The 22081-nt window shown below is 35.7% G+C and overlaps 2 protein-coding genes and 1 long non-coding RNA gene across 8 annotated transcripts in view; 2 read left to right on the top strand and 1 right to left on the bottom strand.

Annotated features, from left to right (window-relative positions):
- Positions 1 to 4817, top strand: part of clip1b (CAP-GLY domain containing linker protein 1b) — a 38524-nt gene extending 33707 nt beyond the window's left edge. For 3 of the 5 annotated variants that reach the window (XM_074618815.1, XM_074618814.1, XM_074618812.1), the window contains 7 exons: positions 1279 to 1324; positions 1580 to 1623; positions 3375 to 3477; positions 3567 to 3732; positions 3813 to 3865; positions 3939 to 4081; positions 4179 to 4550. In XM_074618815.1, coding sequence (XP_074474916.1) covers positions 1279 to 1324; positions 1580 to 1623; positions 3375 to 3477; positions 3567 to 3732; positions 3813 to 3865; positions 3939 to 4081; positions 4179 to 4413 — 790 coding nt within the window. In that variant the 3' untranslated portion in view covers positions 4414 to 4550. Of the gene's footprint in view, positions 1 to 1278; positions 1325 to 1579; positions 1624 to 3374; positions 3478 to 3566; positions 3733 to 3812; positions 3866 to 3938; positions 4082 to 4178 lie in introns of all 5 variants that reach the window. The other 2 variants (XM_074618816.1, XM_074618813.1) reach the window with 1 other exon arrangement.
- LOC141757895 (uncharacterized) lies at positions 2047 to 3250 on the top strand. Its single transcript, XR_012591773.1, has 3 exons — positions 2047 to 2109; positions 2648 to 2662; positions 3112 to 3250. It is a non-coding gene; the product is annotated as an uncharacterized LOC141757895 (long non-coding RNA).
- Positions 4818 to 9253: 4436 nt separating the features above from the next.
- On the bottom strand, positions 9254 to 19920 carry bcl7a (BAF chromatin remodeling complex subunit BCL7A). 2 transcript variants are annotated; one of them, XM_074617358.1, is made up of 6 exons: positions 19738 to 19920; positions 16579 to 16660; positions 16290 to 16386; positions 15015 to 15164; positions 14225 to 14328; positions 9254 to 12849 (listed from the first exon to the last, which is right to left on the bottom strand). In XM_074617358.1, the coding sequence occupies exons 1-6, from the start codon at positions 19827 to 19829 to the stop codon at positions 12775 to 12777; spliced, it is 600 nt and encodes a 199-aa protein (XP_074473459.1). In that variant the 5' UTR covers positions 19830 to 19920; the 3' UTR covers positions 9254 to 12774. The 2 variants fall into 2 exon arrangements, with proteins under 2 accessions (XP_074473459.1, XP_074473460.1); XM_074617359.1 differs by lacking the exon at positions 19738 to 19920 and adding an exon at positions 19103 to 19240.
- Positions 19921 to 22081: the final 2161 nt, after the last annotated feature.

Genomic DNA, 22081 nt, shown 5'->3' with positions numbered 1-22081 from the left:
CCATGTTATGATTGGAGCATATTTTTGTAGGCTAAATGCAGTACCTGTGAGGGTTTCCGGATAATATCATGTCATTGTTTTGTGTTTGTTAATTGATTTAAAATTGATTGATTGATTTTTTATTTTTGTCAGGTTCCGTCCTCCATAGCTGTCGAGCTGTAGGCGATGTATTCTAATGAGTCTGTATGTGACATAGGAAGGGGAGTCACATCTGAATGGTTTTGTTGAATCACATGTTTTCTGAGCTATACAGCCCACAAAAAACTGACTGGATTGTCTCATTTCACAGTTTGTGGGTTGGTAGGAACTCCACATACACAAATGTATGCACTGAAAAGGGAGTTTTTTTATGATATGTCCCCTTTAAAATGTAAGATGTATTCTAGTCAGTACAGTATATTTGTTTATTAGTATTTTTATTGCACTAAAACCATTCTGAGTTGAAACTAAATGTACTGTGTGGACCTCCCTTCTACTGATATAATCTACAGACTCAAAGCCATCTGTTGGTCCGTGTCTGCTGCTTCTACATCGTCCTATTTTAAACATCTTAAAGGATTTGACAGCTGTAAAACCCACAGTGATTTATAATACAGCAGTGATACAGTACGCATACATCCACGAGTATTATAAAGCTGTAAAGACACTGTAATCTGAGGATATGACCACATTTAGACCCAGAGACGGCTGCACCACGCTGTGTTGTCTGGGAAATTTATGAATCTGGATATTTTTGGGATGCTGGAACCAAACGATTTTTTTTTTCTGGAGGAATTGAAATTAGCTCCATGTGGGTCATTCTTAGGATTTGAAGCGGTGTGTGACTAATAGCTTCGTCTGAGCAGCAGCTGGGTGAAATGTTTATCTGCCTGCTGTATAATTACATCGGCCATGCCTCTATAGCATCGCCTGGAGGAGTTAAAGGGAGACTGCACTATAAACAATATATATGGTTTATAACAGGGGTCAGCAACCTTTACTATCAAAAAGGGGGGGGGGGGGGGGGGGGATCTGAAAATTTGAGAATAAAGTCATAATACGAGAAAAAAAGTCGCAATATAACAAAAATAAAGTCATAACTTTACGAGACAAAAGTTGTAATATTACGAGAAACCCCAAATCATTCAGTTCTTCTTGTGGGTTTATGTGAGTGTGTTCATGTTTAACAGATGTGAACACATCTGGTTTAAGCACACAGCAGTGATGGTGACACAGATACATCACAGACTGTACCGCCTTTAAGTGTCTCACCTCTCCTTTCTTCCTCTTCCCTCTCAGTGAGGAGCTGAAGCTGGCGTCCCAGAAGTCTCAGCATCTTGAGGAGGTACTGACCTTTACAAAACATCTTTATTATTATTATTATTATTACTATAATATAAACAATTCCCTTCAGCTTCATCCTGCTATATCGATCAGGGTTTGTTAAGTCAGAAACGGTGATTTGATTAATAGGTTTTGGCGTAGCGAGGATTTACTTCCTGCTGTGACACTGAACTCTTAAAGCTCAGACGGGTTTAGCTTCTATTTACATGCCTCCTATATCTGTGTGTGTGTGTGTGTGTGTGTGTTTGCTTCTCAGCACAATGAGGAGCGTAACAGTCAACAGCCAGACATGAAGACCAGGTAAGAAACTAGGAAATCTGCTCCATACATCTACGTACTCTTTAGACGTTAACACGCTCTGATGTAAGCTGCAAAGAAAGTCACTTTTAGTTGTGCATGTGTGATTTAATTGATAATCATAGATCCCTATTAATTGACAGTCAGTTATGTTATTGTAGCGGGCTCAGTTTTAAAGCTAGAGTGAAGATATCATAGTAAACTATAAACCTGATGAATCCATCGGTGCCAACCATGTCATACTAGCTTGTCATGAAGGAGGTTAAATAACGCTCTAAAATCACGTTCAATTTTGGCGAGGGAAAACTGTCATGTCCATTTTCAAAGGGGTCTGAAAAAATGTTGGGAAAAAAAGTCTGAAAAAATGTCCGTAAAAAAAAAGTCTGAAAAATGTTGGGAAAAAAAAGACTGAAAAAATGTCCGTAAAAATAAAAATCTGAAAAAATGTTGGGGAAAAAAAAGTCTGAAAAAATGTCCGTTAAAAAAAAAGTCTGAAAAATGTTGAGAAAAAAAAAGTCTGAAAAAGTTTCCGTTAAAAAGAAAAGTCTGAAAAAATGTCCGTAAAAAAAAAATCTGAAAAAATGTTCGGGAAAAAATGTCCGTAAAAAAAAAGTCTGAAAAATGTTGGGAAAAAAAGTCTGAAAAAATGTCCGTAAAAATAAAAATCTGAAAAAATGTTGGGGAAAAAAAAGTCTGAAAAAATATCCGTTAAAAAAAAAGTCTGAAAAATGTTGAGAAAAAAAAGTCTGAAAAAGTTTCCGTTAAAAAGAAAAGTCTGAAAAAATGTCCGTAAAAAAAAAATCTGAAAAAATGTTCGGGAAAAAATGTCCGTAAAAAAAAAGTCTGAAAAATTTTGGGGAAAAAAAGTCTGAAAAAATGTCCGTAAATAAAAAGTCTGAAAAAATGTCCGTAAAAAAAAAATCTGAAAAAATGTTGGGGAAAAAAAGTCTGAAAAAATGTCCGTAAATAAAAAGTCTGAAAAAATGTCCGTTAAAAAAAAAGTCTGAAAAATGTTGAGAAAAAAAAGTCTGAAAAAATGTCCGTTAAAAAAAAAGTCTGAAAAATGTTGAGAAAAAAAAGTCTGAAAAAGTTTCCGTTAAAAAGAAAAGTCTGAAAAAATGTCCGTAAATAAAAAGTCTGAAAAAATGTCCGTAAAAAAAAAATCTGAAAAAATGTTGGGAAAAAAAATGTCCGTAAAAAAAAAGTCTGAAAAAATGTCTGTAAAAAAAAATGTATGAAAAAAAGTCTAGAAAAAAGTGTGTGTCAGTGTGCTGACTTGACTATGACTTGCCCCAAACTGCATGTTATTATCATAAAGTGGGCATGTCTGTAAAGGGGAGACTCGTGGGTACCCATAGAACCTAATTCACTGATCTGGAGGTCAGAGGTCAAGCTTTGAAACTGAGCCGCTACAACCTAAAAATCACAAGTTGTGTTAATGCGATAAAGAAATTTGTGGCGTTAAAACAAATTCGCGTTTTTTTCCATAAGTAAAACAGAAAAAGTAATAAATGGCCTAAATGTCTGTATTATTAATGCTCTAATTCTGAAAAAAAACTATTTATTTTAATTGATAGGAAACTGCTGTATTTACATCTGTCAGCTACAACCACAACATTAAGATTGAAATCAAACTAAATGAAATGAAGTATGCAAAGAGGTCATTCTGAATGAAATGCTGATTTCTGTCCATGATTTCACTTGATAAACATTTGGTTTTTGACCTCAGTCCTCACTCTCCATTCAATCTACAGAGAAACCTCTAATCAGGAAACGGAGGGCGAAACAAACTTCCAGAAATCCCCTGGAGCCTTAATCTCAGACAGAGACCGGGAACTGGAAACTCTGAGGAACGAGGTGCTCACACACGACAACATGTCTTTTAAACATCACTCTGTGTTTTCTGAGCTGTGCGAGGGATTCATCCGTTTGCTCTGTCGCCGCAGATCGCCGTGCTACGGGGAGAAAACGCCATGGCCAAGACGCTGCAGTCGGCCGTGGAGACGTTGGACAGAGACAAAGCTCACCTGCAGAGCCGCGTTCGTAGTCTGGAGCAAAGGCTCATGGGAACGCAGGCGTCGGAGGGAGAAGACAGGGACGCTCCGCCTTCAGGTGAGGACACGATGATTTGGTGTGCTTTTTCTGGATGAGGAGATTTTTTCTTTTTGTCAACCTGATGCTTCTCTCTGCAGGCGATGCAGCTCTGGAGCAGCTGAGAGAAGAGAAGGAGTTTGCTGAGGGGCAGGTAAAGACCGCCAGGACAGAGCTATTCTCTTTACTTATTATGATTTGACTTATTAAACCTAACCCGCATGAAGGTGATCTGTGTCTCCATTCGTCTCCGTCAGATCAACTTCCTGAACAGCGTGATCGTGGATCTGCAGCGGAAGAACGAGGAGCTGAAGATCAAACTGAAGAAGCTCGCTCTGGCTGAGTTTAACGGCAACGACGGGACTGATGGGTAAGAAATATATCAAATAAGAGAAATATACAGTGCTTTTCTTTGTTTATGTATCACGCCGGAGATATCACACATAATACTCTTTTCTCTGTCCCAGGTTTGTTGAAGGTGTGTCAAAGCGGGAAAAGAAGGCGACTCCACGTCTATTCTGCGACATCTGCGACTGCTTTGACCTCCACGACACAGAGGACTGTCCCACTCAGGCCCAGAGCCCCGACTCCGTACCTCACACCACCTATCACGGTAACCCGGCCGACGAGAGGCCCTACTGCGACATCTGCGAGGCCTTCGGACACGCCACCGACTCCTGCAACGATGACCAGACCTTCTAGTAGCTCCAAAAACAAACTCCGTACCTGCATTTTAAATCCTTCTCTTTCCCCTTAAACACACCTTTTACTCTCCCGCAATCCAGCCCGACTAAAATCCCTTCAGATTTTTTCCATATTGTATTTTTATACTGTATTTATGCATATCACTGGTAGCCACCGTCCTGATCTGAATCCTTTACTCTGTAAAGATAATGCAGAATGCTCGTCCAAATATGCTGCTTTGGTGCAATATTGATGTTTATAACAAAAAGGAATCCGTCCTCTGCACTCGTCGTTTTTAACGTGTTTTAAGTTTGTTTCTAAAATAACAGTAAGTGTTGTCTTTTGGGCTTTATTTGTTATCTAGCGGAAAAAAACGATGCAACTTTTAATGAAGCACAGTTGAAAAGTGAAGGGAAAATGAAGCACCTCTCCGACTCTACATTCCTCAAGTCTGTACGGCTGCAAACCAATCAGAGAGAGATATACTGCCACGTCAAACGGTTCACTAATTCTTTAATGTTTAGGAATATTTTACTTCCATCGACGGAGTCTCAGGGCCACTGTCAGGAAAAAATACGTTTTCAAGAAGTAAGACGTAATATTTTGAGAAAAAATTTGTACAATTTAGAGGGAAAAAGTTGTGATTTTTTAAGTTATTTTTTGGGGGCATTTTTAAGCATTTATTGATAAGACAGTGGATAGAGTGTTGGAAAGGGGGAGAGAGAGAAATGACATGCGGAAAGGACCACAGGCCGGATTCGAACCCGGGTCCACCGCTGCTAGGACTGAGCCTTGGCGATATATGCGTTCTGCGCTCGCTCTACCGACTGAGCTAACCAGCCACCCGATATTTTAAGAAATAAAATTTTAAAAAATTCCACAAAAAAAAAGCAGTGAAACAACTTATATTATTTTTGGATTATATTATATTCAGACCTTCACAATCTACAAAAAAAATTCATAAATCATTGACAAAAACATTTACTAAATATTAAATGTAGAAATCAAATGAATTCAATTCTCCATCTTCGCCTTCTTTTCCAGGCTTTTTAAACAAAGTTAGCAAACTGAGACAACACCGAATATTTCAGGGTTTAGTCGAAGCCGTTTCATGGAAAATTAAATATTTACATGTTTTAGCTTTCCTGACATCGTCCATATAAACCGTACAGTTGCTTTTTATTTCATATTTATGCCATGACGTAGCCTTTAATCAGCCTTTTCTCTAAATATTACAACTTTATAACTCGAAATATTACTTTATTCTCAAAATATTATGACTTATTTTCAAGATTTTATGACTTAATTCTCTAATATTACAACTTAATTCTCAAAATATTATGATGTATTAATATTATTAATTATATTATTATTATATTATAATTATATTATTATTAATAATATGATGATATCAAAATGTTATGACAATTCTTGAAATATTACAACTTTATTCTCAAAATATTATGATTTGTTTTAAAAATGTTTCAACTTAATTCTTGAAAATATTGAAACTTAATTCTCAATTATTCTGATTTATCAAAATGTTTTGACTTAATTCTTGAAATACTGCAACTTTATTCTTGAAATATTATGACTTTTCTGTCAATATTATGATGTTATTCCGGAAATAAAACAACTTTATTCTCGTAATATGACAACTTTATTCTCAAAATATTACTTTATTCTCAAAATATTACTTTATTCTCAAATTATTATGCCTTATTTTAATTTTTTTTTTTACTTAATTCTTGAAATATGCAACTTTATTTATGAAAGATTATGACTTTTCTCTCAAAAAATGACATTATTCCTGAAATATAACAACGTTATTATCGTAATATTACGACTTTATTCTTAAAGTATTTTGACACTCATACAACAAAATATTTGCACTTTTTTTAAACTTTAATCTTGAAATATTATGACTTAATTCTCTTTTTATTTTTTAAATAATCCGACATCATTGTTGATTTTTTTTTTACTATTCCAAAATATTCTATAAATGAAATATTGCGATTTTTTTTTTAATTGAGCTCATTTATTATTGGACTTTATTCAGTGGCCCTAATACTCCGTCATAATCAACCTGAATGTTGATCTATGGAAAACCAGTACTACTTTGTAACTTCATTCCAGAGCTTTCAACTGCATCTCACTGTCCTCCTCAGTGGATGGAGTTTAAAGAGTTGTCTTTGCTCCATCTGCTGATGAAGACCATGTAGACTGCAGAAAAGTACTTACCTAGTAAGTGGACCTTGACTTAAAGGGACACTCCACAGTTTTTACACATAAAAGGTCAGTTCATTTGTTTACTTCTTTTTGTATGAAGGGTCCATTTAGTAGTTGTTCTGGAGCTTTCGTCATAATCACAATACCTTCATCAGCAGAAAGTCCCAAGAAATTTAGGTTAAACTTTTTCTGAGCACTTTAAGGCGTAAAAGATTAGAGATTTAAAGTTCATGTACTTTGCAGTGAAAAGCTCCAGAGCAGCTACTAAACATCACTTTTCCATAGATCATCATACAGGTTTTATATCCTCCAATAGTTCCACTGAACGAGGATTGGTCGTAGTTGATGATGTTATTTATTGTCTGATCTTTCACTAACCGGTGATATTCCTACAGGGACACAAGCTAGCACTGATTTAAAGGTGTATAGTCTGAACTCGGACTACTGTAGTATAGGTGGGCTTTTGAAATGCATCTGCCTCATGTTACAGGATGAACACCTGCCAGGTGAAGCCTCGACTAACTAACGTTTTTTGCACTGTCCACTTTAAAGATTCAGCAGAAAAACAAACAGCGCTTTAACTTTATGATTCTAAACTAAAGTGATTTTAATGGTGAAGGTCAGTGCAGGTTATTCTGTGTGCTGTGCCATTTCATACCGCCCTCTTTAAAGATAACGTCCAACACTTTTGGGAAATATGCTTTTTTAGAGAGATTTAGAGAGAAAATCTGCGTATTACTCCTTTAACGGACAGATATTAGTGGTAAAATCTGCTTATTACTCCTTTAACGGACAGATATTAGTGGTAAAATCTGCTTATTACTCCTTTAACGGACAGATATTAGTGGTAAAATCTGCTTATTACTCCTTTAACGGACAGATATTAGTGGTAAAATCTGCTTATTACTCCTTTAACGGACAGATATTAGTGGTAAAATCTGCTTATTACTCCTTTAACGGACAGATATTAGTGGTAAAATCTGCGTAATACTCCTTTAACAGACATATTAGTGGTAAAATCTGCGTAATACTCCTTTAACGGACAGATATTAGTGATAAAATCTACGTATTACTCCTTTAACGGACAGATATTAGTGGTATCAGTCATCTCATCTAACTCTGTCAGAAAGCACAAACAAGCGTATTTCCCAAAATGTCGAACTATTCCTTTAAATGATCCCTGTATAGCGACATCTCATCTTGTTCTTAAAGTACAATTTTGGATCATATTGAATCTTCCAGTGTAACGGTGTATTATATAATACATTTATGTGACTAACCATTGACACGAGTCCTTGTAAATACTAATCAGAGGCTTCCTTCTGATAAATGTGTACACAGTGCCATGAGACAAAAGATAGCTTTTATTATGTGTACTACATTTTATTTTTCTGCCCTGTTGATAAGACTGACATTGTATAAGGAGAACAAAAAACAAAGCCCATTTGTATAGACTCTAAAACATTGTGTACTTTATAAGTGATGCGTCTAATTATCAGTGTCATGTTTTATATATGTAACTGTTTCATCTAGAAATGGTTTCTAAACTATTTTACAGATGTTGACGTGGTGTAAAATGTCACTGTTTTCTATGTACTGTATACTCCTGAACAGTCCAATAGAAATACTACGAAAAAACAAGCTTGTGTTCATGTTGTTTTCACTTTATAGCAGCAGTAGTACAAGTACTCAAGTAAAAGTAGGAATACCAGTGTAAAAATACTTATAAAGTAAAAGTCCTGCATTGAAAATTGTATTTAAAGGTGAAGTGTGTAGCATTTGGCGCCATCTAGCGGCGAGGTTGCAGATAGTTTAAATAGTAGTACTGATATAGTATTGTATAGTTGTAGTAGTATACAGTATATACTGTATATGTATATATATATATATATGTGTGTGTGTGTAGTTTATATGTAAACGTGTGTGTATATATATATATATAGTATATGTACGTATATATGTGTGTATGTGTATATATACAGTATATATATATATACATGTATATATGTGTGTACATATATATACATATAATATATGTATATTTATTACTTCTCATTATGCATATACATTTACTACATTCCCGTTTATATTGGTTTATTCAATATATATACGAATATACATGTATACATATATATTTGTATATATATGTATTTATATACACAAATACATATACAGTATGTATATATATACATACTGTATATACATTTACTACATTCCTGTTTATATTGGTTTATTCAATATATATACAAATATATATGTTTATACATATATATTTGTATATATGTACCTATATACAGTATGTATATATATACATACATACATGTATATACATTTACTACATTCCTTTTTATATTGGTTTTGCAATAACTGTACACCTGTCTGTCACAAGTATATATTATTACACATTAGTACTACATTATTTAAAATTAATGTTATATTTTATTCCTATTTTTTAACTTCTACACTATTTTATCTTATTTATTTTTTTTACTTGCAGGACTTTCGTTTTTATACATATTTAATGAGCGTTGTTGGAGACACATACTGACTCCAAACCACAACAAGTACTTTAAGAAGTACTGTAACAGTATCCTGTACTGCAGACTGTACAACACGGAACACAAACAACAACTTTTGTGAATTTTATTAAGAAAACAAAACCATTGGACATGATAAAAACCAAGCACTACTGATGGAATAAATAAGTCAAACCAAACCATAAATCTGTACAAGATCTAAAGTGAAACAAAAATGGTCCCAAGAAAAAAAAAAAAAAACCAACAAACAAGATTTTATATCTCACAGCTTTTTTTTTTCTTCTTTTTTTTTTTAAACACAGTTATGAGCAAACTATAAGCAATCGGCTCAATCAGGTGAAAGCTACAACATAAGTGAGATCTTTTTTGTTTTTAAACTGAGTGTACATAATGCTGTTTATAACTGTTAATGTCAATACAATAGCATTTTAAGTTCCAGCGCTGCTGGACTGGGAATGAGGTATATGCTAATCCATCCTCTAAACTGAGACAATTATTTTTATTTCTTTTCTCTCCATCCATGTGAATGCTGATTTGCTGAAATCTGATCAAGTAATTCTGCGTCATAAAGTACTTCTTATAGCCCCTGTTATGTCATGAAGTCATTGGTTTGCAGTGATTCAATTGATTTCAATCCATTTTCACGAGTAAATATTAATGAAACTAATGTGTGAGGTTGTACATTAGAGGTCACAGGTCTGAATCCGCACTATATATATGTATATATATAGATATAAAGTTCTAGTAAATTGCACAAATCTGCACAAAAACCGAGAGCTTGATGCCACACGTGTGGTGTATGGATTCAGCCAATAGACAGCACCTTGAAGGAGGATTAGAACCAACGCTTGAGCTAAAAGACTGGACCTTTCTGTCGTAGATAAGTAGTGATACACAGAGATGAGAAGTCGTGATGTGTGGACCAGACGGGAAAACCAGTCCCAGTAACTGGTCGGTTTCTACTTCAGGAGGAAAAACAACAACAACAAAAAAACGCCACCTGAAGTAGACGCAGACCAGCGACCGGGAGATCTGATCTATGAGGTTTGCAGATGTTAAAACGTCCAGAAGATAAAACTGAAGTTCTTCTGCTGGGTAGTGTTCAAATTCCAGCCTCCGACTGTTTTAAAAGGAATCGTTCCACAGTTCGGGGAAAAAACACTTTCATGCCGGTACGGTAAATATGAAGTACAGACAACACCCGCCATTTTGGACTGAAAACGCGTATAATATTTATAAAATGTTATAGTTCAACACAGGCCATTTCGGTAAAATATGACAACAGGATAGACATTTTTGTTTTACTTTAGTACGGCACTTTGTAGGAGGACGTTTTACTGGTAGTCGCTTTCAGTCCGAAATGGCGGAAGCGTAGCTCTGCTGCTTGGCGCTGACGTTGCAACGGAACGAACAATTGACTTTCACTTCCTATCTATATACGTTCTGTGGCTACAGCCAGATGGTTAGCTTAGCTTAGCGAACAACGTAAGATGGTCACGCACATCCAAAACCACAGTAGGCCGTTGCCGGACCAGTAGAAGACGTAGAAGAAGGTCCGGACACCGAAGCGCCCTTTAAGTGCAATTTATTGGCACATCTTAGTAACTACTAAGATACTAAAATGTGCTGATAAATTGCACTTAAAGGGAGCTTCGGTGTCCGGACCTTCTTCTACGTATTTCATTAGCTTAGCTTAGCATCAAGACGAGAAACAGCTGAGTAAAAGCTCACTAATTAACACGTTACATCTCGTTAGTTCAATCGGTACAAAGCGCAAAATTTTCCTCCAGGCCAAGAAATAATCCGGCACATATCATGTAAAACCACAATTAGTCATTTATAGACTTTGTTTTTTATATAAATTAAACAAATATATAACATGTTAATTAGTGAGCTAGATCTGCCTACCAGCACCTTTAAAAGGCCCTGACGCATCAAGCCGACGGACAGTTTGGGGCGGTCGGTGAGCGTCTGTCGGCCTAGTTTTAGCGGTGTGTCCTGCACCGTCGGCTTTAGTGTGCTCGTGTCGGAGTTTTTTTTTGGCGGCGCCCGTCGGGGAGAGAAATCACTCTCATTGGCTGTTCAGCATCTCATCTGATCACTCCAATACACAGATATTTTCACAGCGACATGAACATCTGGAATGAAGCTAAGTGGTGAGTGAGAGGGGTGTGAAAATGGTCAACAGACGCCGCTTTGTTTCCTGTACGTATCATAGCAACGGCTTGTATATCCCCTATCCTTGCTCTTCCCGTTTCCCCTTTTTGAATGATGAATACAGACTACCGCCGCCTGCTGGTGCCAGATGTCGGGTTGGTGTGTCTGGGCCTTAAAGCTCACTAATTAACACATTACGTCTCGTATGTTTAATCCGTATAAAAACACAAGTCTGAACACAAGCTGTTTTATGGGGGGTTAATTTAGACAGAGCCAGGCTAGCTGTTTCCCTTTGTTTCCAGTCTTTATGCTAAGCTAAGCTAACCATCTCCTGGCTCTAGCTTCATATCTAGCGTACAGACACGAGAGTGGTATCGATCCTCTCATCTAACTCTCAAAAGAAATTTCCCAAAATGTTGAACTACCCTTCAAACGAAAACAAAAGCGTTGCAGTTGAATATAAATATTGGATAATACTAATTAGGGATGATTATAAGGCAAAAACAAAACATGGCACCAAAATTGTAATTCAAAACCTGCTTGACCTAAAACGTGTATTTAATCGTAGCAACTCAAGGCACACCTTCATAATCTACGCTACCTACACCTGTCTTCACTACTTATCCAAGAGTTTATCTTGACCGGTACCGTCTTCTTCTACAAACCACAAACCACAAACCTTTTAAAAAAAAATGAATGGAGAACTTTTCATGGATAGAGAAAAAAGACTTCCACTACAGCAGCAAATCTATCTGTGATCGATTGTGACATACCATAACAGTGCATTGACCCTCCTGAGAAAAAAACCCTAAACGTTTCCTAAACAAATATAGAACATTAGTCTAACAGGAGGCGAATCGGGAGGATTGAAGTGACGTGGTCTTAGGGTGGAGGTTCCCCCCGAAGCCGCTGATCTGAGACCAGGTTAGCCTCGTGGGTATCCTGAGCTAAACCAGTAGCAGTAAAACGTTTTCAAAGCGGTCTCAGAGCAGCGCCCGGGATCAACCTCGTCCTAATCTCAGATCCCCAGTGTTAACTCTTTTTAGTCACAGATGCAGGTCAGTGTTTTGTCGTCTGGCCTGGCGGTGGCTGGGCTCGGCTCGGCTCGGCTGACGGCGCCGCCCCTGGTCACGGAGGATGGGGGGGGTTCAGAGCTTCTTTTGGCATTAGTGAAAAAGTGTGGAGAACTGGAAGGAAGCACGGAGGGGACCAGCGAATAGAGGTAATATCCATTCTCCCTCTGTGGCAGAGGAGTGTTAGGAGGAGGAGGAGGAGGAGGAAGAGGAAGAGGAAGAGGAAGAGAGACGTCCTTTCTCCCTTTGGTATTGAGAAGAGGGAGGGGGGGTAGTGAGAGGAGAGCCGGTGCATCCATTAGCCCTAAATTATCTAGAGTTAATGGAGGGAGGTGCAGAGGGAGGGAGGGAGGAGGTTGAAGGAGAGGAGTGACCCCAAACATTTAACTCTCCTCAAACTCCTGAGACGAGGACTCCACTTTGCTTTTCTTGCTGGGCGGGACCTCCTCCTCTAGGTCCTACAAGGAAACACAAACAACACATGAATAATAATAATAATAATAATACACACTTCCTTTTGTGAAAACTAGTATACACTAGGGCTGGGACGATTCAATCACGATACTTGGGTGCCGAGTCGATATGTATTGTGATTCAATATTACGATTTATTGTGATTTGTTATCTTTTTTAACGCTAGACCATCGGGGAAAAAGTGGAATCCTACACTTACTTTGGAAAATATCTAAATTAATACAGTAAAAGTGTTTGATTTTCAGCAGCATGTATATAGTCAGAGATGTCCTGAAGTCAAATATATCCGTCATTGTCACGCATTACTTATAAAACAAATTTCCAGCAACCCAAAAATCAAAGAATAAAGACATTTCTCTCACATATTAGTGGTATTTTCTTTTTAATTCATAAGGGACATGTAATGTTTTTAACTTCTGGTGAATATAATCCAATCAATCTTATTTCTATATATGTATTTTGTATATATAGTTCCCTTTGTTAACACCTTATTTTGAAAACTAGTCACACGTGTCTACACACGTCTCTAGCTCTCCCGTCAGCTCCGTTCTCTTTATCCATCCATGGTCAGCTCCATCGGGGCCGTTTCAATGCATTTAACATCAATGTCAGTATCTGGGTGCTCTACAGTCGTAGCGTCGGCCCATTTGACCACGGAGATGAGAGTTATGGCCGGCTCGACCGCACGTTACTGCGATTACCGTGATACCATAATGTTAGCATGCAGCTTTAGCCATGATGCCTAGCTCTGCTTTTCCTGTCAATGTGTGAAAGCCAAAGTGTTTCCATCCTTTACTGGATGTGTAGTGGTTACCACGCTGGATTTAACACGTGAGGGTGCAGGTCGTATCCACGCAGACCCTCCGTCGTTTTCTACTTTCTCGTTCCGGCTCGCTGCGGTTTGTTTTGGTTGACGGATACAGAACGGATATGACATCATGTTACTCAGACTACGACAATAAAAGCGGTAACTTCCTTCTACCTCCACATAGACTCAAATGAAGGAAATATATCGATTCTGGCATTAAAGAATCAATTTTAAAAAAAAAAAGATCTTGTACTTAAAGTGGCAGTGGGCAGTAAAAAAACCTGCGATACATAGGTGAATTGATTTGTTTTTCCACCCCTAGTTAATCGATGTTTGGTACTTATGCTTTCCTATTGCAGGTGAGGTATGTAATTTGTTGATTGGTTGCACACTTGCAGCCACTCCCCATTTAAGATGGCTTCTCTTGGTTAACAAATCATTTGCCTGATGAAGGTCTGAGCACCGAAACGTCGCGATTAAATGCACTTTCACAAGTTTGCGCAGGATTTTGTTTGCAACTTATAAAAAAGTAGTTTGAAGAGGTGTTTGTACCTGAGTGGCTTTGCTGTCTGAAGAGTCCTTCTCCCCTGAGGACAGACTGTCTCTCTTGGCACTTTGTGCTCTCTCTGAGGTCTCTGATGACGGGGTGGTCTTACCTGAGGATTGTTAACACGTCAACAAATCAGAACACATTTGTTCATCTGGCAGTAAACACACACAGAGGAGGACTGAACGATGTACATTAGAATATTACAGGTGATGTGTGTAGCTGCGGACGCTTGTTCTCTGGCACTTTAATGACACAGTGTGGTGGTGAGAAGTAACTGCACAGTAACATGGAGTCATTTCACCCAGCTGACACTCAAACTAAAGGTCAGTTTAGTTTAACCAACATGGGAGAAAAAAAAACTGATCAAACTGGAAACAATTAAAAAGGACAAATTATCCACTAATTGTTTCAGGATCTTATTTATTTATGTATTTAACCAGGAAGAGGGAGACCTGGCCAAGATAGCAAAGAAAATGTTTTGATTATCGATAAATCACTTCTAGGGCCGTCAAAGTTAACGCGATAATAACACAAATTAGTTTTAACGCCACTAATTTCTTTAACGGATTAACGCAATCGATGTTTCAGAGGTTGTAGCAGCTCAGTTCTAAAGCTAGAGTGAAGATACTGGTATCATATGAAACTAGAAAACCTGATGAGTCCATTGGTATTAACCATGTCATACTAGGAGGTTAAATAACGCTCAAAACGTGCGCTACATTTTGGTGAGGATAAAATGTCATGGCCATTTTCTCTGGTAATGTTAGCTGTGTGAGTGTGTTGGTGTCTCACCCCTCTTGCTGTCCGGGCTCTGGTCAGTCTTGGCCTCGCTGCTCTCGCGGTGAGACGTGGCGGTGGGCTCCGGGGCGGGACTGGTGCTACAACTGTTTTCCTGTTTCACCGGGGATGAGTCGGCGATGGAGCTCTGGTTGCTGTTGTCATCTAGAAAAGAAAGAGACAGAGTCACATTAGTTGGTTTTTGTTACTGTGAGATTGTCAAACATTGATCTTAGACACCTAGTAGTATTATTATTATTATTAGTAGTAGTATGACATTAGTGCGTCATTTTTCATAAAGATGCATAAAAACCCTCAGGTACTATAGAGGACAGAACCTGCCAATATAAAAACTCAATAAATAAATATGTCATTAAATGTAGCAAAAATAATATTAAAAATTAATGTAGCCATTAATTAATTGATAAAATGTGACATAAATTGATATTCCTGTTTTAATTTGCTTCTTTATTCATTTATCTTTGTATTAACTCCCTTATCTATTTACTATTCTGTTTAATTTTCCCTTTTATTTTTTTATGTATTTATTTCGATAATTTTCTAAGTTTTATTTATTAATTTTTGCATTTATTTAAATTTATTTCTGCATTTATTTATTTCTGCACATTTTTTCCATTGCATTTCACCCCTTATTAATTTAATTTAATCCAACCCAAAGTGTTTCCATCCTTTACTGGATGTGTAGTGTTTACCACGCTGGATTTAACATGTGAGGGTGCAGGTCGTATCCACGCTGACCCTCCAACGTTTTCTACTTTGTTTTGGTTGACGGATACGGAGCGGATATGACGTCACGTTACTCAGACTACAGCAATAAAAGCGGTAATTTTCTTCTACCTCCGCAACGACTCAAATGAAGCAAATATATCTACTCTGGCATTAAAATCAATTTCAAAATTGTAAAAAAATAAATAAATTGTGATACCTAGGTGAATTGATGTTTTTTTCCCAGCAAAGTATTGTGTGTGCACCAAATGTGGATTAATCCGCCACTGAAAATAGTCCTCAACAAATCCCCTATTTCCTCCTGTTTGTTTGAGTGACCAGCTGTTTTAGGAAATTACTCAGTTTAGATTTGTGTTTTTAAAGATTTACATCTTCAGTAGGAACCAAATGGTGTTGGAGCGGAGAGCCACAGACCGGAAGTCAGGAAGTAATGAGAGAACAAACTAACAATTTTTTTGTTTTGGTCTTTTCATGGGATTTGTTGACAATAAATAAAAATATAGAATAGCAGAAGCTGTGTCCATTAAGGCTTTCAGTACGTACCGTGCATGTCCATCATCCCTGGAGAGGAGCTGTTCTCTGGAGTCGTCAACTCTGAGCCGTATTTCTCATCTTTACCCTTCTTCTTATTTTTGTTCTTCTACAATGAGAAGAAAAATTGATCAGACACAATAGGAAAATATATATATATATATATATATTTCGCCCTTGAAATAAAGGTTGAAAATGTTCTTTTGTCTTCAGTGTTTCACATGAAGCACCTGTTGAAAACATGTGTTTTGTTGATTACTGCTAATGAAAATGAATGTCACTTAATAGAGGCTGAACTCACATCATCTGATTTGGGCTCCGTCACTGGCACCCACTTGTAGATGCGAAGGGACGTGTCTCCAACAGTCACCCATTTCTTCTCCCTGTGCAAGAGTGAAAAACAAGCTGACTCAAAGGCTCCGAGGCACCACAGAAGAAGACACTGACATGATGTAAAGAAAAAACTGAAGGCAGCTCCTTGTGGTTGTTAACACAATGGTTAAATCTCAATTTCCCAGAGCCAAATATTACATCGTCAAATTACTTGTTTTGGCCGACCAAAACCCAAAGATATTAAATTTTAAATAAAAGAAGAAACAGCAAATTATCATATTTTAGAGGCTGGAGCTGGTGAGTGTTTGGCATTTTTGCGAAATAAATTACTTAATATCTGTCTGTGAATGGAAAATATTGTGATTAACACAGCAGGAAACACATGATGTTAACAATACATAAACTCCCAAAGGCTCATTATGTCTCTCAATATAATCACACTAAAACAGATAAAATACTTTTAAAAAGACATCACCATGGGCTTTAGGAACATTTTCTGACATTTTATAGACCGAAACGAGTAATTGTAAAAATCATAGGGGCATTAAACGATATTGAAAATACTTGTTAGTTGCAGCCCGAAATTTTTCAGTCTATAAAATGTTAGAAAATTGCTTTTTTTAAAAAGCTCCAAAATTATGATTTAGAGACATAGGCCCACTAGACTTGACAATAAGATAACATATGATATTAAATCAACATAGTAATAACGATCAGGGCTGCAACCAACGTATATTTTCATTACAGATTAAAATATAAAAATACATTAAAGTAAAAGTCATGCATTGAAAATGTCACTTAAGTAAAAGTATGCAAGTATGATTAGCTAAATGTACTTAAAGTATCAAAGTAAAAGTACTCATAATTCAGTTTGTGTTATACTATCAGATATAATATTATTGTATTATTATCACTGCTACATTAATGTATAAGGTGCATTTAGTTGGTTGAAGGAGCAAATTTTAACTATTTTTTTACGTTGTGTAGATAAATCTACAACATAACATGTATTTTGTACGTACAATCTTAATCTCAAATTAACTACAGCTGTAAAATAAATGTAGTGGAATGTAGTGGAGTAGAAAGTACAATATTTAACTCTTAACACTACAGTATTAAGTAGAAAGTAAGTAAAAGTTCTGCATTGAAAATGTCACTTAAGTAAAAGTACAAAAGTATCAGCATCAAAACATACTTAAAGTACCAAAAGTATAAGTACTCTTTCAACTACTTGTATACTGCTGAGAGGCTTAATCTATAAAAAAAATGTATTTACATTTTGTATTAATAATCTACAAATCAGTATAAAGTAACTTTTTAGCTAGTTTAGTAGCATACAGTGTTAGCTTACGGAAAACAAAAAATAAATCAAAAATAATCAAAACGTATAAATTAGTAGCCTATATTCGTAGCCCAAAACTTAAAATTCAGATTCACAATGTGTTTTATTTTCAATTTTAAAAAGACAACCTGTTAAATTTACGTTATTTGGTGGTTTAGAAATAACGTTAATTTAACGGTTGTCTTTTTAAAATTGAAAATAAAACACATTGGTAGTTTGGAAATAACGCCAATTTAACATTTATGCTACTAAACTAGTATAAATGTAGAAGTAAAAAGTACAATATTTAGCTCTGAAAAGTAGTTAATTTAAAACCAATAAAGTACAAATATCTTAAAATTGTACTTAAGTATGCTACAGTACTTGGTTAAATGTACAAATCAGTATAAAGTAACACTTTAGTAGCATACAGTGTTAGCTTACAGAAAAAAATATATATATTAAAAATAATTAAAACGTATAAAATAGTAGCCTATATTGGTACCCCAAAGCTTAAAATTCAGATTCACAATCTGTTTTATTTTTAAAAAGACAACCGTTAAATTAACGTTATTTAACGGTTGTCTTTTTAAAATTGAAAATAAAACACATTGTTAGTTTGGAAATAACGTTAATTTAACATTTATGCTACTAAACTAGTATAAATGTAGGAGTAAAGAGTACAATATTAAGCTCTGAAAAGAAGTTAATTTAAAACCATTAAAGTACAAATATCTTAAAATTGTACTTAAATATTAATGCTACTAAACTAGTATAAATGTAGGAGTTAGAAGTACAATATTAAGCTCTGAAAAGAAGTTAATTTAAAACCAATAAAGTACTAATATCTTAAAATTGTACTTAAATAGGCTACTGTACTTGGTTAAATGTAAAAATTCAGTATGAAGTAACTTTTTGGCTGGTTTAGTAGCCTACAGTGTTAGCTTACAGAAAACAAAAAATAAAAAAGTATAAAATATATAAAAATGTTAAAATTCAAATTCACAATGTGTTTTATTTTTAAAAAAAGACGACCGTTAAAAAAGACGACCGTTAAATGAACGTTATTTTCAAACTGCCAACTTCTGACTTTGACCTGGGGACGTTTGATTAAATCACCTGATTAAAATATATATATATAAATCTTTCCACCGGGGGCGGGGTTACACACCTAAAACAACACATTATCACCATTTGAGCCGTTAAAATGTGTATAAAAGTGTGTTGTTTCGGTTAAAAAACGTTAAGAACTGAGTCACTACGTGTTCAGCCATGCACTAGCCTACTTCCCCTCTCTCCCAACCCCCCACCGTGCCTCCGTCTCTATCCGACCTAAAGGGCGACTCAAAGCGCTTAATTTAAAACTCCAGACGGACTAAACTCCTCCGCGCCGTCGTCGAATTGTTTCCAAGTCAACAGTTATCGGTGCTAAAAAGAAACACACCGCCTGTGAGCTCCAAAAACAAGCGTGAAGAAGCAGCAGCAGCAAGCAATGGCTTCATGTGACTGCATCGAAATGGCTTCTGGGTTCAACCCTTTTGCTGGTAAAGAGAGAGGAGAATTACATGTTGTTATATATATATTTATATATATATAAGAAGCAGTAAGGCTGAGCCGGCACTAGTGCGCCCCGGTGCACCTGAGCTGTAAGTACATCTGCCGTGAATCTCAAAAAAAAATCATCCTTTTTTCTTTCATTTTCACCCCCAGTCTCTCCTCTTCCTTCTCCTCCCCCAACAAGCCTCGTTGTTAGATAACGAAGCCCGCTTCTTTTTCTTCTCCCCCCTCTCTTCCCCTTCTTCTTACCATTTTCGTACTTTCTCAATAGCGGCCATAACCCTCTTGATGTCATCTTTCGCCCTGCTCCGGGTCTCAGCTCGGACCGACCTGCCCGACATTGCCGCGGTGGGTATAATATTTTTTAAAGCTCGCCGGCAGTTCAGACACAATGCAAACAGTAGAGCGCACAGAGGAGCTACTGCGCATGCGCGGACTGATAGAGCAGAGCCGAGAGAGGAGGGAGGGAGGCCTGGCTGCAGCTGCACTATGAAGACAGATCCGTCTCCCTGCTGTGTGTGTGTGTGTGTGCAGGAGAACAAAGAGGCTGCTCTCATACTAATAAAACTACTTAAAACTACTACAAGTTTGGTAGAAAAAGTAGTAATATTATGAGAATAAAGACAGAAGTTTATGAGAAAAAAAAAATAAGTTTACGAGAAAGAAAGTCGTAATATTACGAGAATAAAGTCTGAAGTTTACGAGAAAAAAAAAATAAGTTTACGAGAAAAAAAGTAGTAATATTATGAGAGTAAAGACAGAAGTTTACGAGAAAAAAAGTCGTAATATTACGAGAATAAAGTCAAAGATTTTAGAGAAAAAAAGTTGTAACATTATGAGAATAAAGACAGAAGTTTACGAGAAAAAAAGTCATATTACGAGAATAAAGTCAGAAGTTTACGAGAAAAAAAGTAGTAATATTATGAGCATAAAGACAGAAGTTTACGAGAAAAAAGTCGTAATATTATGAGCATAAAGACAGAAGTTTACGAGAAAAAAAGTCATATTACGAGAATAAAGTCTGAAGTTTACGTGAAAAAAAGTCATATTACGAGAATAAAGTCTGAAGTTTACGAGAAAAAAAGTCATATTACGAGAATAAAGTCTGAAGTTTACGTGAAAAAAAGTCGTAATACTATGAGAATAAAGTCATAAGTTTACAAGAAAACAAGTTGTGATATCATGAGAATAAAGTTTGACGTTTACAAGAAAAAAAGTCATACGTTTACGAGAAAAAAAGTCGCAATATTATGAGAATAAAGTCTGAAGTTTACGTGAAAAAAAGTCATAATATTATGAGAATAAAGTCAGAAGTTTATGAGAAAAAAAGTCTTAATATTACGAGAATAAAGTCTGAAGTTTACGAGAAAAAAAAAATAAGTTTACGAGAAAAAAAGTAGTAATATGAGAGTAAAGACAGAAGTTTACGAGAAAAAAAGTCGTAATATTACGAGAATAAAGTCAAAGATTTTAGAGAAAAAAAGTCGTAACATTATGAGAACAAAGTCTGAAGTTTACGAGAAAAAAGTAGTAATATTACGAGAATAAAGTCAGAAGTTTACGAGAAAAAAAGTCGTAATATTATGAGAATAAAGACAGAAGTTTACGAGAAAAAAAGTCGTAATATTATGAGAATAAAGTCAAAGATTTTAGAGAAAAAAAGTCGTAACATTATGAGAACAAAGTCTGAAGTTTACGAGAAAAAAGTAGTAATATTACGAGAATAAAGTCAGAAGTTTACGAGAAAAAAAGTCGTAATATTATGAGCATAAAGACAGAAGTTTACGAGAAAACAAGTTGTGATATCATGAGAATAAAGTTTGACGTTTACGAGAAAAAAAGTCATAAGTTTACGAGAAAAAAAGTCGTAATATTACGAGAATAAAGTCAGAAGTTTACGAGAAAAAAAGTCGTAATATTACGAGAATAAAGTCAGAAGTTTACGAAAAACAAAAGTCGTAATATTACGAGAATAAAGTCTGAAGTTTACGAGAAAAAAAGTCGTAATATTATGAAAATAAAGACAGAAGTTTACAAGAAAAAAGTCATAAGTTAACAAGAAAACAAGTGGTAATATTATGAGAATAAAGTCATAAGTTAACAAGAAAACAAGTCATAAGTTTACGAGAAAAAAAGTCTTAATATTATGAGAATAAAGTCAGAGGTTTACGAGAAAAAAAGTCGTAATATTACGAGAATAAAGTCTGAAGTTTAGGAGAGAAAAAGTCATAATATAATGAGAATAAAGACAGAAGTTTACGAGAAAACAAGTCGTAATATTATGAGAATAAAGACAGAAGTTTACGAGAAAGAAAGTCATAAGTTTATGAGAAAAAAAGTCGTAATATTATGAGAATAAAGTCATAAGTTTACGAGAAAAAAAGTCGTAATATGAGAATAAAGACAGAAGTTTACTAGAACAAGTCACAAGTTTACAAGAAAAAAAGTCATAATATTACGAGTATAAAGTCTGAAGTTCACAAGAAAAAAAGTCGTAATATTATGAAAATAAATTCACAAGTTTATGAGAAAGAAAGTCGTAATATTACGAGAATAAAGTCTGAAGTTCACGAGAAAAAAAGTCGTAATATTA

Source organism: Sebastes fasciatus, chromosome 19 (assembly GCF_043250625.1).
Source record: "Sebastes fasciatus isolate fSebFas1 chromosome 19, fSebFas1.pri, whole genome shotgun sequence".
Taxonomy (NCBI): domain Eukaryota; kingdom Metazoa; phylum Chordata; class Actinopteri; order Perciformes; family Sebastidae; genus Sebastes; species Sebastes fasciatus.
The sequence above is the reverse complement of the archived record's forward strand: the minus strand, read 5'-3'. Positions and strand labels throughout refer to the sequence as shown.

What these genes read in the sequence shown, in the direction of transcription:
- bcl7a (XM_074617358.1), bottom strand. Translation starts at nt 19,829, where the DNA reads ATGTCGGGCAGGTCGGTCCGAGCTGAGACCCGGAGCAGGGCGAAAGAT. An exon ending in CGGAGCCCAAATCAGATGAT is followed by an intron (nt 16,387 to 16,578) that starts GTGAGTTCAGCC and finishes TTCTCATTGTAG; the next exon opens with AAGAACAAAAATAAGAAGAA. An exon ending in CAGACAGCAAAGCCACTCAG is followed by an intron (nt 12,850 to 14,224) that starts GTACAAACACCT and finishes GTTTCCTTGTAG; the next exon opens with GACCTAGAGGAGGAGGTCCC.